The following is a 17,395-nucleotide window of genomic DNA, read 5'->3' as shown; positions in this document are numbered from 1 at the left end:
AACTTGCCAAAATCCAAAACTATGTAGGTTATAAAGAATGGTGAATTAGGTATTTCACAACCTAAAATAAGATTGAAGAATCTTAGACATTAAAAAATATTATTGTGAACCTCCTTTCTTACCCAAAAATTAGATAGAGATCTTAGACCAATTTTTATTCAAAAAATTTGTCATTTTTATTTTATTTACTATAAATTTAAATTAATAAGTTTTTTTTAAACAACCATCCGTTCACATCAAATTTCTATACCTTTGTCTCTTCTCCGTTTCTTGCATTTTCTCTGCCATCCGTAGTTCCACCATAAAAGGAGAAATCAATCAATTCGCTCCCTATTGTTTTATTTTTTGTTCGGTAAGCTCTACACTCTCAATTTCTCTGTAAAACCCTACCTACATTGTTTGTTCTTCAATTTCAATAGCCAATAATTACATTTTGTACATTCTATATATGTAGAAAGAGAGAGAATTTAGAGAGAGAGAGAGAGAGAAACAAACACACCAGACCATGCCCCCTCGATCGGCCACTCGTAAGAAATCGACATGGAAATCGAAACAATCGGAGCTCGAATTGAGTCTGGCCGACCAGATCAACACAGTGCCGGAGTCGGAACACAAAGGCCAAGAAGCTCTATCTGCTGCGGTGAAGGACGAAGGCGGCGAACAGGGGGCGCCGCTGATGATCGCCGGAGTGGAAATCAAGCAAGAACTTAGGGTTTTAGACTCAAATTATGCAGACAAGGCTGTAATGAGTACAGCAGTGGAAACGAAGGTTAAGGAGGAGGAGAGGAACGTCAATGTCAATCCTGTGAGCTTTATGGAGGATGCAGAAAGAATGGAGGGTGATCATGACAAGTTTGACAATGCAGCTGAGGAAAAAGAAGTAGAGGGTGAACAGAATGAAGGAATACATGTTGGTAATGGTTATAACTTTTTCTTAGCGTCTGATTGATTGTTCTTAAATTAGAGTTGAGCTGAATTCAATTGCATTATATTGTATAAAGGCATCTCCAATCCTTCACCAATTCCAGCATTTTAAAAGGCTCTGGGTGCACCAAGGCGATAAGTTCTCCTATAGCCTAAGTGCGAGGCGAGGCGCGCCCCTCACCAAAGCGAAGAACAAGTAATAGAAGAAAAGCAAAATTATAGAATAGGCAGACTTTTCAACATTACAAATATAAATAGAATTTCAAAAATTATAACTATTTCTGATAATATTTAAACATAACATTTAGGGTTGGTTTGGGATGTCCTAAAAAAGTGTACTTTTTGACTTATTGGTGGGTTTGGGTTGGGTTTGGGTTGGGTTTGATGTGATGTGTTAGAGAGGTGATGTGATTTAAATAAGATGATGTGACTTAAATAAGATAGTGACTTTTTGACTTTTTGACTTATTTAGTATATGCCAAACTAGCCCTTAATCTTTTAAAAATTAGAAATATCTAACAAAAGATATAAATCATAATATTCAATCTTTTATCACTTTTTGCTCTCTTTTGATCACGTTTAGTCATTTTATATTGAAGAGTTTTGAATCCTGTGGGTATGCCCACAAAAGGCACTTAATCAACAGTTGGAGTAGACAAATAGGTAAATCCCATGAAGCCCACGCTTCGCGCCTCGTAAAAAAACCCTCGCCCTTAGCGCCTAAGCTGCGCCTTGTGTATTGCGCCTTGTCTCGACTTGTTCGAAGCGCAAGACTACACCTCATGTCGCCTCACGCTTAGGCGCTCGCCTAATAGCGCCTTTTAAAACACTAACCAATTCTTTCATCCAATTTTCAAATTTGATGAATAAAGCACTAAAATGAGCTCCAATCATTTCATTCAACTTGTATCAAATAGGGAGAGAGAAAAAATTTTGCTAAATCAAGGATGAAGAAAATCTTTTTCAAATTCTCAACGTCATCTTTTTACTCAAATTTGATGAAATTTTAAAAATAATAAAGATTTTAAATTATTTTCTTTTGTAAGAAACGGACGAATTTTTTTTTAGTAAAGATTGGAGTGTTCCATACCGGATCAAACTCTTAACCAAATTTTCACTCAAGTTTGATAAAAGAAGAGAGTAAGAATTGGAAATGCTCCACATACTACAAAGAATTAGGTCAAATAAAAAAAGAGATTACGGGATGATGGTGTTCGTATATAAATTATCATCTATTTTGATGTTTTCCGAAACTTAAATTTCTTTTTTGAGTAAAGATAAATATATTATTATCGGATGATTGTCATCTTCTTTCCACTGAGGATTAATTTTGAAGATCCCCATCAATTTAAAGATTTTATTGGGCCTAGGAAATGTTATTGATACACAATCAACTTTAAAAGCAAATAAAAGATGATTCATGGATAATTTGACAAGGTCATTCACCTAATTTCTCATGATAATAATGTTTTCAAGGCCTGAGGCTGAGATTTCAGGTAGTACTAATACCTTAAAATCTCAATTTGGAGGCACTATACTAGTCAAGCAAAAGGGTGTCAAGAGGTAGCTTTTAAATTAAGAAAACAAATATGTAACAAAACAAATGGTTTGAAGTGTTCACAGATTTTTCTTTTGGTTCCAGATCATTGATTTGCAATTAAGAGTGGACAGTCTTTGCTCAGATACTTACAAGTATGATTATATATATATATATATATGTAGATAAGATGTCTTTTATCCTTGGGGGAGAGTAAATTTTAACTACACTAAAGAAGAAGTGAACCACATGAAGACTTGAGTCACTCAATTGCTGCTATCTTAACTTCATTGTGTTTCCTTCTCCTTGCTCAATGATTTGTACCTTGGGCTGCAATTTCACCCAGCAATTATTTGAATCCTTGGTTGAGTGAGGCTCTATAACAAGAATAAGAATGGATGAAAGCACTATCCATAATTTCTCCACATCTTCTGAATTCCCAATCTACTCTTTTCCCTCCCTTAGCTGAAGAACACTATATGAATGAAGAAATTGGGGTTATTTCTTGGTGGTGGTATGAGACTTGGGCTGTTGAGTGTGAAAATGTGAATTTGAGGCTATGGATGTTATTTTGTGCAATTAAAGCCAGTCGTCAGTTTAGTAACTAGTCCACCACTTCCAACACCCTAGATTGATTGAACTATTCTGCACAATGGCCTCTTCTAATGAATGAATGGAAGCAACATGTGCTTTGTTGTTATTGAATTTGCCACTGTCTGGAACTAAAGAAAAATAACGATGAACCGTCACAGTTTCAGAAATAAGAGTATGCATTGGCAATTGAGGCACCATTGGGGGGAACTCAGTCCATGGCTTTTTCAGTTGAGTCCTCTTATTTTTTGTCTTCGCGCCACTTCTCTTAAATTGTGTTATCAGTAGAAGAGAGATGAGAAAGATAAAAATATATTTTTTACAGTGTTTACAACAAATGACATAATTATGGTGAATTCAATAAAGATGTTGTGATAGCTTACCCTCTGCACTCAGCTATTGTTGTGTTGTTTACCTGACTATGTTTCGCAGACTCATTAGGTGCCCATTCTAATCCTATCTGTTTAACTTCATATGTTTTCTAATCCTATCTTTTTAACTTCATGTGATTTCTCTGATGTGTATCCACGTTTGTCCTTGTTTTCCCTATTGGCACTGTTTTTCTCATTTCTATGTTGAACTACTTGTGTATCTGTATGCAATTCCTTGGTGTTACTATGATCAGGGTCATCAGTTGACAATAAGTAATTGTTATAGTTGCAGAACAGAACTCATCTGAAGAAGGAACTGCTGCTGCTCAAATTGATGATGCTGAGGCATTTGTAGACAATGACAATTTTCCTGTTCTCAATGAGCGTAGTGATGGGCAAGAAGGGGGTGAGGTGGGTGGAAAGGATGAGGAAGATATCGGGGACAATGAAGAAGATAATGAAGATGAGGAACAGCCTGCTGAATTTATCAACAATCACATCACTGACAGGAAGAAAAAAAAGGATTTTGAAATTTTTATTGGAAGACTGGATAAAGGGGCCGTTGAGGACGATCTGATTGAAGTGTTTGGAAAGTTTGGGGAAATAAAAGCCGCTAGGATAGTAAGGAATCCAACTACAAATAAGAGTAGAGGATTTGCCTTTGTTCAATACGTGACTGTTGAGCAAGCAAAGAATGCTCTTTCTGCATTGAACGAAGGGATCCAGGTTTTATATATTGACTTTTAATATGAAATTTTCTTTGCAAAGGAACAATAAAAGCATAATTTTCAAAATGTTAATTTAAGATGGCAATAATGTGGTCTTTTCTTCTGGCAAGGTGAGAGGCAAACACGTTATAATATCAGCAAGTCAGGATAATGATACTCTTTATATGGGCAACATCTGCAAATTATGGACAAAAGAGCATGTAAGCTTTTAATACACATCCTTGCATTGTTACTGAAGGTCATCCTTGCATTGATGATCTGACATCGTTTGTTTCTTTCCCTCTGAAGGTGCTGGGAACATTGAAAAGCTATGGAGTTGAAAATATTGAAGAGATATATTTGCCAGATGATCCTCAAAAAGAAGGGAAGATCAAAGGTTTTGCTCTTTTGGAGTTCAGCACCCACTCGGATGCAATGGCAGCATTTCAAAGACTAAGAAAGCCAGATGCTGTCTTTGGTCATGATAGAAGTGCTAAGGTTGCTTTTGCACAAACCCCAATGCACCCAAATCAAGAAATTCTGTCTCAGGTTAGAAATCTGAGTCTTGCTAGTGTTGGTGGAAAGTCATAAATTGAAAAAAATATGTTGGTAACAAAAATACTTTAATTCTTGATGATGAATTATATAAAACTTGTGCATTTGAACCTGAAATTTGCTTGGGTGCAAGTCATTTTTGGGAAGTACTTAGCCCAAAGGTGTGTCGTCGTGAAAGGTGCTCCATCTACTAGGATTTTTAATATTAGGTCAAAAATTGTGACATCTTAGTCATTTGTTTTAATTAGTGTTCTGTGTTGTGACAGTAGACACCTAAATTTTGACATGGCTTAATCATCGTCCAATTGGTTAAAACCGATGAAGCACGTGTACAGGTACTGGTATTGGTACGATATGAGTACGTTGGTATGGTAAATTTTTTTAAAAAGTAGGATATGGGTATGGCTGGGTGCGTTTGTAAAATATATATATATTTTATTTGGAGTAATGCAAAAATTAATTAAATGGTTTAGTTTGTTAAGATTCAACCTCCAATTAACATTTAATGCCAAAAGTTAGGTATAAACCAAAATTAAATGTCATTATATTAAATAATTTACAAACCAAAATTTTAATTTAAAATCATGCTAAAAAAAAAAAAATTCAATGAAACTAACTTCACCTTTATATAGAAACAAGTATCATTTAGGTTAAGATACGGCTTGTGTATATACTAGATATATCTAGAATTTAAGAAGATAAAATTTGACATGTTTCATGTACTCGATACGTATGCAAAAGTAACCATCCAAAGTATCAATACCTGGAAATGTCCATGCTTCAAAGGTACTAGTAATGTAAGGCCCCGAAATAAAACAATAAACCAACCAAGACAATAAGTAAATGACAATTAGAATCAGAGTATAAAGTCCTTCTATTACATGAGATTCAGTTGTACAAGAGAATGACATATGCAATTATACATTCATGAGCTTATCCCTGAATCTACAGCATACAACACAGTATGAGATAGAAATTGGAAGAAAAACAAATAATAAATGCTCTAAAGGCTTACAACTTTCCAAAGTAGATTCTTGGTTACAACAAAAATGGACTTTAAGTCCAATACATTTAAAGCCCTTGACTATACAAAATAATTACAACAAAAGAGAAGTTCTTGCTCCCAATCATTCCAAATAATATCACCAGTACCTTAAATGTTTTCCCACATAGGGTGAGCCAAAGCCTAGTAGAAACAATCTAACACAATCTATAAATTTTAACAAAGATATAAGTATGATATGCATATACAATGCCCGTGATTTAAACTCATTTACAACTCTTTTCCAAAACCATGCTATCCCAAGCTTCATGTCTCAATTCATTAATCATGTCTATTTCATTCAATCAACCAAACTGAGGATACAACTCATTGGGTCTCAAATCCATAGAGTTGTCATACAAACACATCTATTTGCCATTTTATGGAAATTTCGTCCGTAGGAATCGGCACCCATGTATATGCACGGTTTTCGAGACTTTCACCCTGGACACACATGCCAACTTAATTTACTGGAGTCCATCCCTTTTCTCCTCCCAAACATGGAGTACATCTCCTTTCTTCTCCCACACATCATACATATATAATGTATTAAAACACAGTCATATTCAATGACAACCGATAAGAGATTAGTTTCAATTTACTTAATCCTCATGTAATTTCTACGACAATCATAGCTATCCTCCACTGATAGCCCAAAATAGTTATTTCTAAACAGATATACAATCTCTAAAACAGATAAATTATCTAATTTCCATAGATGAGAGGTAATACATATCTAACTCCACCATTGATATAAAGTTCCTCCAATTTCATATTTTTAATACCAATTTCATTTATTTATACAAAATAACTATTTAAAACATTTTAGGGCCAAACTCAATTTTCTTCCAAAATCAATCCTGAGTATCAAATCAATATATTTATCACAACACAACCTCACATCTAATCACATAACCAATTTCAACACATACATTTAAAAACTCCTCTTTTGATTTTAAACCAAAACCCTAGGTTTGTTCAAAATCACCTCAAGTTCTAATATTTCTTACACATCAACAAATAACTAAGTTAAAATTCATAGAAGAGTGTAGAAAATCCGTACCTCGAAGCTAGAGATCAAGGAGAGAGTAGAGAAACCTCAAATGAACCGAAACCCACTTTTGTTCGGATGAAAAGAGAGCTCACGGCATGCTCTACCTTTTTAACAAAGGGAGTTGGGTAAAGAAACAACTAGATCTAGATGAAAATGTAGAGAGAAGATAGGTTTTAGAGAGAGAGGGCCTCAACTTTAAGATTTTGAGTGGAAAGATATGAAAAAGTGATGTAAAATGTTACTTTCGCGAACTGATATACGCACAGTCCTCTCGAGCGCAAAAAGTGACGCTCGAGTGCAGATTGCACACTCCCAATAGTTTTGCAGACAATAGACCAACGCTCGAGTGCAAGAAAGGCCGCTCGAGTTGAGACCGCTCGAGCGTAGAAAGCACCGCTCGAGTGCAGAAAGCACCGCTTGAGCGTAAAATACACTCTCCCAGTAGTTTTGCAGACCTGCAAAAGTACTGAGAGTTTGTAAAGCCTGCTCGAGCGCAAGAAGTGCCGCTCGACCGGAGGAGCAAAATCCTGGGCAACAAAAGTTTGGAAACTAAGCAACTAACCTGTTCCAAACGCAACAACAACACCACAACGGCCAAATTTAAAGAAATACAAGGAAAACAAGATATGACTAACAATATAAAACCATGAAACCCCAAATCCAGAGTACAACAAGGGTCAGGTCAAAACCGGAATCGTTATAAGTAAAATTTACTTGATTAACTAAAGTCAAGATGGTCAAAGCCTTCAAAGAAATGTGGGTCCCTTCAAAATTGTGGTACTTAACCCATTTCGAAATATGGTTGACACCAAGATACAATTGTCAACTGTTTTGACAGTTGAGTTAGACAATTGAATCAACCCAGAGATTCTGGTCCCTTAAGGACACTTGTGAAAATTTCTTAAGAAGTTGGAAATTGGGTTGAAATTTGAATTCAAAATACAAAATTGTACAGATTCATCATTTTCTAGAAATTTAAATTAATTAAATGCTAATGTAATGGGGTTACTAAAATTAACATCCCTCCCTTGAGACGATAAATAGAGGCTCTTATTATTAAGAAGGGGACCTTTTGGCCAATTATCCGCCAAGGCTCTCAAGTACCTTTTGGCCAAGAGTTCTCAAGTACTCTTTTTGTCAATATTTTTTCTTAAAGTTATCTCCAAAAACTCTCAATACTTTCTTGAAGAATCATCAAGCATTTCAACTACATGTTGATCCTTCCACGTTCTCTAACATCAAGTACGCCCTACGCATCAAGGCTCTCAAAGATGCAACTTCAAGCTCTTATTTTAGAGATTATTTTGAAGTTTGGACTGAGATCAAGCTATTCAAGCCCTCAATAAAGTCTCTTTTCCCTCAAGCTTCTCAGTTTGAAGACTTAAAGAAATCAATCAATTGGTTTGATTCAACAAGCTTTCTGTAGTTGTTGGGTTGCAGCCCTTTTCCGAGATCAAATCAGAGGATTTGTTCTTTTGTAATAGGATAGATCATATAGGATTGTATCTATACCTTTTAATTAATAAAATCAGATATTTGCGCTACTTTTTTGTGCCTTTGTTGCAGGACCCGGAATTTATGTGTATAGTAGTGACACTCGTGATATTAGAGAGGTTGCTAGAAGTCATTATGATAGCATACTTCCATAAGATAATTAAGCTTTTAGGTCCAATTCTTTCGTGCCTCTTAAGGGTCTTACTGAAGTATGGGAAACTGATATATTTTTAAATTTGTCAGTTTTTTCCAGCATAAGAGATGCCTTCTGTGTTTGCTGAACAGATCATTGAATCTACTGTATAGTGCTTGAAGTTACTTGATTTCATCATTGAAAGTGTATAAATGACGAATTTAAATTTTCCTGTTGTTAGGTTAAGACTGTCTATGTGGAAGGCTTAACTGATGCTGGGAATAAAGAGAAAGTAAAAGAAATCTGCACACAGTATGGTGAGGTTGTGAAAGTTCAGTTACCTCAGAGTCTAGGCAGCAAACGCAAATATTTTGGCTTTATTACTTTTACTTCTCGAGAAAGTGCCCTAGCTTGTGTGGAGGGGATTAATAATGCTCATATCGGACAAGAAGTCAAGGTAGTGAAGTGTTATTTTTTTTCTTCTCTTTCTTTTCTTTGCTTAGGGAAACAATATTTTTACCTGTCATAAATGTCTCAGGTTAAGGCTAACATTGCAAAGCCTCATTTTAAGGGTCGGCTTCAAAAGCAAGGTACTCGTGGGGGATTTAAGGTTAAGAAAAAGAGTGAAGTCCCATCAATGAAAGAAGAGACTGAAAGAGAGAACATAGCTGCACCTTCAAAGATGCAAGGTCATGCAAAGTCCAAACGGGCCAAAAAAAAGGGAAAGATGTTGACAGAAGAGGGGAACGCTATTTCTGAGACAGAAATTGGTGGAGGTAAACCAAATAAACCCAAAACTGTCACTGAAGGTCAACCTGTTCGAGCATCATCCAAGTTGGAAAGGACAAATCGCAAGAGAAAGAATCAACGTTTCAAGGCTAAAGGTCATGGAAAGATAGGAGCTGAGCATGGTCATGATGAAATGCCATCGAAGAAAAGACACAGTAAAGTACCCTGTAGTGGCTTAAATTAGTTACCCTTTTGATTACTTTTATACAAGGTTCTGGAGAAAGATTTTTCTTTCATGAATATGCAGGCAAAATGCGGGGAAGGCAAAACAATAATTTCAAGAAGACAGAGAGAGATCCTCATATTAGAAAAGGACCAAACTATTGTGCAGATTTCATTGAATACAGAAATCCATATGCACCAGGATATGTTGCACCTGCTGTTAGTTGCCAGAGCCATGCATACAACACTGTATCTGGATCTAAAAGGTCCCATGCAGATATGGTAACATTCTTTTTCATTCACTAGTTTTGAAATTATCCATTTTCTGTTTTGATCATGTAAAATGGTTGCTTTCCAGGAGCCGCATGCTGGGTATATTGATCCTGTTGCTCGTAAGCAAAGCCGAAGTTTTTCAGGGTACCTTGAACCTACTGTTGGAATGCGGTATCAACCTCATGTAGGACACCTTGAAAGTGTTGTTGGGACACAAAGCCAACCTCACACAGGATACCATGTACCTGCTGTAGGAAATCACAGCATATCTAGTGCAGGATACCTTGAACCTACTCTTGGGACACGTGGCCAACCTCATGCTGGATACCTTGAGCCTGCTATTGGAAGACAAAGTCAATCTCATGCAGCATATTTTGAATGGTCTGTTGGGAAACACAGTCACAATCTATATGACGTTGCACTGAGAAGGTTTTTTCCATACACATTTTCATGTTCCGCTTTGAGTTGCAATTTTATTAATTTGATCAGTATACTTGTCACTTGTCTTGTTGACAGAGCTGGCGGACATGAGCTGCATGGCAGTGGTTACTCTGCTTATGGGGCAGGTAATCCATTTGTCACTTGACTTATTTGTTCAGGCCCCAAGCCGCCAAAAGAAGTACATATATAAATAAAACCCAAAAGAAAATAAAACAAAGGAAAAAAGAATCTGATCCCAAGTTTCTTGATGGATGTCAAATTTTAATGCAGTTGGAAGTACCATAATGGTTTTTTTCTTTATTATAGTTGTCAAACAGTAAGTAGTTTGCTTGCAGCGATTTTTGTGGGGAGTGTGAATGATGTGGTAAGATTTGAATTACCTGAAATTATAACTTTTGCCTAAAGCATAAGCTTGCCTGTTGGAACTTTGCAAAAATTGGAGGGAATACTAAAAATTAGGGGTTACTGTGGAAGAACCAGAAATTTATCTTCTACTGTTATGCTTGGGTTAACACAATAAATTCTTTATAATTCTGTTTAAAATGATGCCTAATTGGGAAGTAAATATGTAATAATGTAAAATAGACAACCAATCACTTTGTATTCATTATAAGATGACATCCAAAGAACATGGACCCGAGTTTTCACAAGAAATTTTGGTCACCAGGATTTGAATTTCAAGTTTGAATTCACAATTGAAAGATTGATTTTTATTTGGATTAGAACTTGTTTGATGCAATCTGTTATTCTAATTGGAGCACAGTTATTATTTGTGATCTTTCCTTTTGGATGACTTTAAACGTCTCTACATGGCATTCTATTCGGGTTTTGCATGGGTTTTTCCCTTTCTGGTGTGTTACTGTTTAGCCTGCCTGAGTGGATCTGTTTCTCCAGCATTTTTAGTGTTTTCTCATTTGAGTGGCATATGATATATATGCTAATGCTAGTATTGTATGCTGATAATTCTAATTTTTACTGATAGTTTATGTTTTTACTGTAGGATCTTCCCATACACCTTCCTATGTTCTGAATTACACAAGCTATACTGTATATGAGGTCTCTCTCTCTCTCTCTCTCTCTTTCACACACACACACACACACACATCCACATCCACATCTGCGGACAGGTATGACTAATCTGCCGAGGCAAAAGAGCTCACGTCCTTGATTGTGGGCTCTTTGTGATTTGGGCCGATCTTGATAAGTATTTACAAGTTGGAAGTTGTGGTTGGACGAAACAATTGTTTAGTGTACCAAGGGTGATGAACCGGTTAAATTATTAGATCTTTGATCCCCGTCTTGGTTGATACTTGATCTAACATTGTTGTCTTTTATGAAGCACGGGTGCAGATGCGGGATCCCCGTCTTGGTTGATATTTGATCTAACATTGTTGTCTTCCATGAAGTACGGGTGCGGATGCAGGTACGGATACTGGTACGGGTACAATACGAGATACACAGATACGGCAAATTCTTAAAAAAGTAGGGTACGGGTATGGGTACGGATACAGTTGGGGTACGTCAATTTTTTTTAAAAAAAAAAAAAAAAAAAATTTATAGCCAAACATCTAACATACAAATCAAAGTTTCAATATCAAAATTAAAAAGAGAACAGTTTGTCTAAAAAGTTATATAATTCTTTTTTTTTTTCTTTTTTGATTGTCTAAAACAAGATGCAAAAGAGAGTAAAATCATGACTCATGGGTAATGAAAATAAATTACTTGATATTTTCAAAATTGAAAAAAAAATAATAAATCTCAAAAAAAAAAAAAAAAAACACCTTGTCGTACAGTGTCGTACCCATGTCGTACTCACGACGTACCCAAATGTAATTGCTATACCTGGCATGAAGTTGGCGTATCTGGTATGCGTATTTGCACTCGGTAAGTACTCGGTACTCGGACGGCACCATTTTTGAAGTATCCGTGCTTCATAGGCTATCTTCCTTGAAAATCTGGAATGTCGCACACCGAACATGCCCGAGGGCTACTTTTTTGAGACCAACACTTGTCTCTTTATGCGTTGAACATTAATCATCTGCTTGTTAATGCATGCAGGATGGTAGCAGTGGAGGACAATTACCCCAACGGCCCAACGGGCATACTACTAAAAGATAGAGAGAGAGAGAGAGAGAGAGATGATATTTCAAGATCAACCTATTCTTGGAGATCTCTATCTCTCTTCGGTGTCACCTGGTTATAGAATTTCGTTGTGTTCGGGGGAGGTGGGTGGTTTGTCATGGGAAGTGACTGGTAGTCTGTATATACAATATTCAGTCCAGAGATGGGTAGTTTTGTGACAGAATTATTTTACTTTATAGTTGCTATTACCTTCAAAACCAACTTTCTAAATCCCGTCTTTTGTTTGTGTTTGATAATCTGTGGTTCCATGGATTTATATACCAAACCTATGAGTGGCTCTCTCTCTCTCTCTGCCTCCCCTTTTTGTTTACACTAGCAAGTTGGCCTTTGAGCTGCTATAATAACATAATTAAAAATAAAATATTATTCACTGATATCATGATATGCAAACTATAGAATCCAGAACTAATAAGACATGCATGTAAATTTCTAGAAAATTTCCTGTGAAAGTAAGTGTTATGGGAATAGAAGTCCAATGCAAGTCTACTTTCTGGAAGTTCCAAGCCTGCATCGATCTTATTTATTGCCTTGCAAAAGAGAGGCATGAGGTATATCGGATAGTTCTAGACGACATTTAAAAGAAGAAATCTCAAATTAGTTGGATAGTGGCAAAAAATTACATTTTTATGAGGTGCGAGTCTGTCATGTATTTTGGCGCAAGTTCTTGTAAGTTTTTTTTTCTTTTTGAACAATGAAAGCTTGAGAGCTTGACATGGCATTTTTTTCAAATGGTTTTATTTTATTTTATTTTATTCTTTTTATTTAACTCTCTAAAAATAGTGTAAATTGCGGCAGTAGTACCTAAATTTTGGTCTGTGTTATTTTAGTCCCTATAATTTCAATTAGTTTAATTTTGACTTTAAGTTTGTGATTTTGTTTCAATTTAATTCAATTTATTACAATTCTTAGCATTTTTTTGTGAAAAATATGCATATAAGTGGCATGTCATATTTTTTAGAGTAAAATTATAAATTTACTTAATTCAGTGAGTTAAACTCAATGATTATTTTTCGTCAAAAGCACTAAAGGCTATCAATTGGACTAAAATGACACAAAATTTAAAATTAATGGTGAAGATTGAGTCAATTGAAAGTTGAGAGACTAAAATGACACGAAGAACAAAATATAAGGATTACTGACATAATTTACCTAAAAATAATTTGTATTAGTTCAAAACAACTAAAATATGTTTGCTAGCTTAAGGCGTACTAAATTATTATTATTATTATTATTATTATTATTATTATTATTATTATTATTATTATTATTATATGTTTATTTTTTTATTTTTTTCTAGATAAAACTATCCTTAGGCCCCGTTTGTTTTTAGATGTAGAATGGAAGGGATTGATAGTGAGGGGATTAAGTAAAATTGTGATTATTTTGATGATAATTGTTAGTGTATGAATTGTTAAATTATTTGTATATAAAATAATAAAACAAATAAAAAAAATACAAAAATATTAAACATTAATGTTTTTAAAAAAATGCCCAACATGTAAAAAAATTTAAAAAAAATAAAAATAAAATAAAAAATTTCCAGAAAAAAATAAAACAAATAAAATAATATTTTTACTTAACAAAAAATATAAAAAATTAAACATTAATGTTCAAAACAAAATGCCCGACATGTAAAAAATAAAATAAAAAATAAATAAAAAAAAATTTCTAGTCTGCCGGACTATTTTTCTAATATCAAGTCCTGGAGGCCCATCCGAATCCCTTTGGGGAGGCCCATCCTAATCCCTTTGGGGAAGCTCATCCTAATCCGGAACTCACTATCAATCCCCTCCTCATCTCTCAAAACAAACACAATATTAGTGGTTGGTCCCACCTCACTACCAATCTCAATTCTCTCTCTAACTCTCTAAACAAACGGGGCCTAGTCTAGTTCATTATTCCAACAATCCTACCTGCCACTACCATCTTTAACCGTTGGCAACAACTTTTTAGTGACCACCATTGGTCGCCGATAACCATTTTCTAGCAACTCTCCAGCAAAAAGAAAATTTTCGCTAACTTAACACAATGACATTTCTCAACAATCGTTTTTGAAAACTCTCTAGTGAAGTGAAATTTCATTATGCTAATTATAATAATAATAATAATAATTATTATTATTATTATATTTTTTTTGAAACAGCCAAAAGGAAATTTTATTGATAATGATCAAGCAAACACATTGACAATTATCAATAAAAAGAAAGCCCGAGCCCAACTAAGTTGGTACCGAAAAACAAAACAAAGAAATAGAACTCACTACCCACCCACAGTTGGTAAGACATCAACCCAAAGCACAAGGGAGAACTATATAAGCAGCCCAATACAATTTTACTCCCCAAACTGCATCTAATTTGGCTCAGATTGGTCAAGAAGTTCAGAATAGTGAAGTGAGAATCCTTAAATCTTTGATTCAACCACATTGCAACTCCAATTTTAATCAAATCACAAACTTCCTCCAACTTAGGTGTAGTAGACTAAAAAATGCACTCATTTCTAAGTTTCCACAATGACCACAAGACTGCCAAGGGGATGACCTTGCAAATTAAATTTTCTTTTCTGTTCAATTGATCACAGTCCCACCAATGAAGTACAGCTTCCACAGAATTTGGAAGAGCTCCTTGCATCTCTCACCAATTCAACATTGCAGCCCATACCTTCCATGAAAAATGGCAATGCAGCAACACATAATAGATCGATTCAATCTGTACTTTACAGAAAACACAGAGGACTGGAGCATTAGCTTGAATCACTCCAATTTTCTGAAGAAATTCTGCTGACTTGACTCTATTTTTCCAGGTTAACCAATAGAAAAATTGAACTTTTAGAGGTGCAAATCTGTTCCAGATTAACTTATAAGTATTAAGGGGCGGACTAAGGGAGACAGCTTCACTTATATAGATAGAGGAGACAAAAAGAAATTTCATTTTCCAAATAAAAAAAAAAATCAAATAATTGCTTAATTTTCAAAAATTGAAAGTCAATTGAATTTTTCTATGTTAGGACATGGAAATTTTACTTTTAGATGAAGATAATCAAATTTCATTGAGTGCTTAAAAATTGCAAAATTGAAAGTCAATTAAATTTTCACTATCTTAGGAAGTGGTTTGCGAAATTTCACTAACCAAAATGCAGTCAAATTAAATAAGGTCAATCAACAATACGAAGTCAGTCCAATTTTAATAATTAAAACTAGTGAAATTGCACAAGGTGAATAAAATTTCACTAACTTTTAGTTTAAATCAATAAAATCTTACTAACTATAGAAATTTAATTGATTAAACTTAGATAAATTTTATTGATTATGAGATAGGACCCTAGATAATTGAAGTCTAAACATACATAATAGGTTCAACGTGTAAAGGGATTCATGCAAAAAGTCACTGTTGCTGGTACACATGCATGAACAAAGACATTTTTACATAATCTTGCATGCATGCATGTATAAATATATATGAATATATCTGTCAATATTGTGAGTATGAAGTAGTGTTTGAAGAGTGTTGACCCATGCAGACATGCTTCCTGCAAGTATGCATCACCAAAACACCACATTCAAACATAACCCAATCTCTTTATATCCCCATAACTTGTCGTCGAATGTCTCATGACCTCCTCAACTTTGTTCCTTGTCTATTTTACGGATTCCAATTGCTGTTGCGAAGAAAAAAAAAAGGGAATTCTCCAGAGAGTTAACAAAATTTCAAAATGAAAAAAGGATTTTCACAATTAGGATTTTGTACATAAAACTTATTTAAAATGACACGTTAGTGACATTTTGATAATTATGAGTCAGTGCCGAATTGTTGACCAAAATTTCTTTGAAAAAAACATGTGTAAAGTATCTTATATCTAAAAATTTATTATTTATATTCTCTTCAGTTAAAGGTATTTTGGCTTTAAAAATAAAAATAAAAAATAAATTACAAAAGACCATATTATTCAATATAAAATTTGTGTTTGTATAATTTTAGTTATGGGTTTACATTATCTCTGTTTGAATGTTCACTCCAGCATAACTAGACAAAAGGAGCCATTATGATTCAAGATACACAACAAGATCCAAGACTTATATATATGGTTGGCAACCTAATTTGCTTTGAGTAATGACTCACAGAAAAATATATATATATATATATATATATAAATTGTATATAAAATTATGTAGTTGCAATAAGACTGTTTATTTTAAAACAGAGTGTTCATTTAAATAATATTTAATTACAAAAATTGTTGGAGAAATTATCTTATTCAAGTCTGATCTTCAACTTTGATGTTATCGAAAGCCTCCACTGAAATAATTGTATTAAATATTTTAAGTTACACTTCGACCTTGCTCTCCTAAAAATTGTATGATATTTTCCCTTTTACCCGCACCAAGTAGTGTCGTGAAATTCCAAAAGACTATTTTTATTCCCGCAAATGATGTGAAGTAAAGTATACTAGGTTGCTTGAATGAACCAAGTCGAAGGAATTGGAAGAATGACACTGTAACTTTAGGTCATGTTTGATTCACAAGATTAATAGTGAATGTGGTATTCACTATCCAATTAGATTAATATCCATTGGATTAATAATCCCACTCCTACCCCATTACTAATAATCCTACAAATTTGTTAGATTTATAATCCTAAACCAAAATGTTAAAACAAACATAGGATAATTGGACCCACGTATTAATAATCTCAATCCCATGTTCTAATCCACCCAATCAAACATGCTCAGGGTGTGTGGTGAAGTATAATCTTGATGATGCATGTGTATGCAACCTAGCTTCCTTCTTCACAATTATATATTCGAGAGAACATATCATATTGCTCTTTATTAAGAATTTTACTTTCGTTTTTTTCCTTTCTCTCTTTTCAGTGTGAGACATGTTCCCAAAACTTTGTTTCAAGCTTTCCAGGGCAAACTAGAAAGGTTTTGAAAGTGCCCAAATGTCGAGGTAGTGTGTATCCTCATAAATACTAATCAACCGCACCTAAATTTAAAGTAAACATATTTTTGTATTTTTGCACTTGCATCCTATTATCTTAATTTCTATCTATTTATAGAGAGAGAAAAACATCTTTGTATCTATAATTATTTGATCATAGTGAAAAATATAATAATCGTAGGTAGACATCAGTGTAATAAACGTACTCCTATTTTTTAAGTGAATCGCGTAAATCTTATTCTTC

The 17,395-nt window shown here is 34.4% G+C and overlaps 1 protein-coding gene across 4 annotated transcripts; it reads left to right on the top strand.

Moving 5' to 3' along the window:
• Positions 1 to 221: 221 nt before the first annotated feature.
• LOC114300165 (uncharacterized) lies at positions 222 to 12,501 on the top strand. Of its 4 annotated transcripts, none has more exons than XM_082880321.1 (12): positions 222 to 352; positions 455 to 914; positions 3,710 to 4,149; positions 4,262 to 4,351; positions 4,440 to 4,679; positions 8,650 to 8,865; positions 8,947 to 9,352; positions 9,445 to 9,641; positions 9,718 to 10,061; positions 10,149 to 10,198; positions 11,074 to 11,129; positions 12,132 to 12,501. In XM_082880321.1, the coding sequence occupies exons 2-12, from the start codon at positions 506 to 508 to the stop codon at positions 12,189 to 12,191; spliced, it is 2,508 nt and encodes an 835-aa protein (XP_082736447.1). In that variant the 5' UTR covers positions 222 to 352; positions 455 to 505; the 3' UTR covers positions 12,192 to 12,501. The 4 variants fall into 4 exon arrangements, with proteins under 4 accessions (XP_082736447.1, XP_082736438.1, XP_082736442.1 ...); XM_082880312.1 differs by having other exon boundaries at positions 236 to 352; positions 3,716 to 4,149; XM_082880316.1 differs by lacking the exon at positions 222 to 352 and adding an exon at positions 11,413 to 11,496 and having other exon boundaries at positions 364 to 914.
• Positions 12,502 to 17,395: the final 4,894 nt, after the last annotated feature.

Source organism: Camellia sinensis, chromosome 1 (genome assembly GCF_055761805.1).
Source record: "Camellia sinensis isolate YWXY chromosome 1, ASM5576180v1, whole genome shotgun sequence".
NCBI lineage: Eukaryota > Viridiplantae > Streptophyta > Magnoliopsida > Ericales > Theaceae > Camellia > Camellia sinensis.
This window is presented reverse-complemented; position numbering and strand designations above follow the sequence as displayed.

Bases quoted from the DNA above. Each gene is read 5' to 3' on its own strand.
- LOC114300165 (XM_082880321.1), top strand. From the start codon at position 506: ATGCCCCCTCGATCGGCCACTCGTAAGAAATCGACATGGAAATCGAAA. The intron at 8,866-8,946 runs GTAGTGAAGTGT...TAAATGTCTCAG, and splicing joins ATATCGGACAAGAAGTCAAG to GTTAAGGCTAACATTGCAAA. The intron at 10,062-10,148 runs GTTTTTTCCATA...TCTTGTTGACAG, and splicing joins TATGACGTTGCACTGAGAAG to AGCTGGCGGACATGAGCTGC.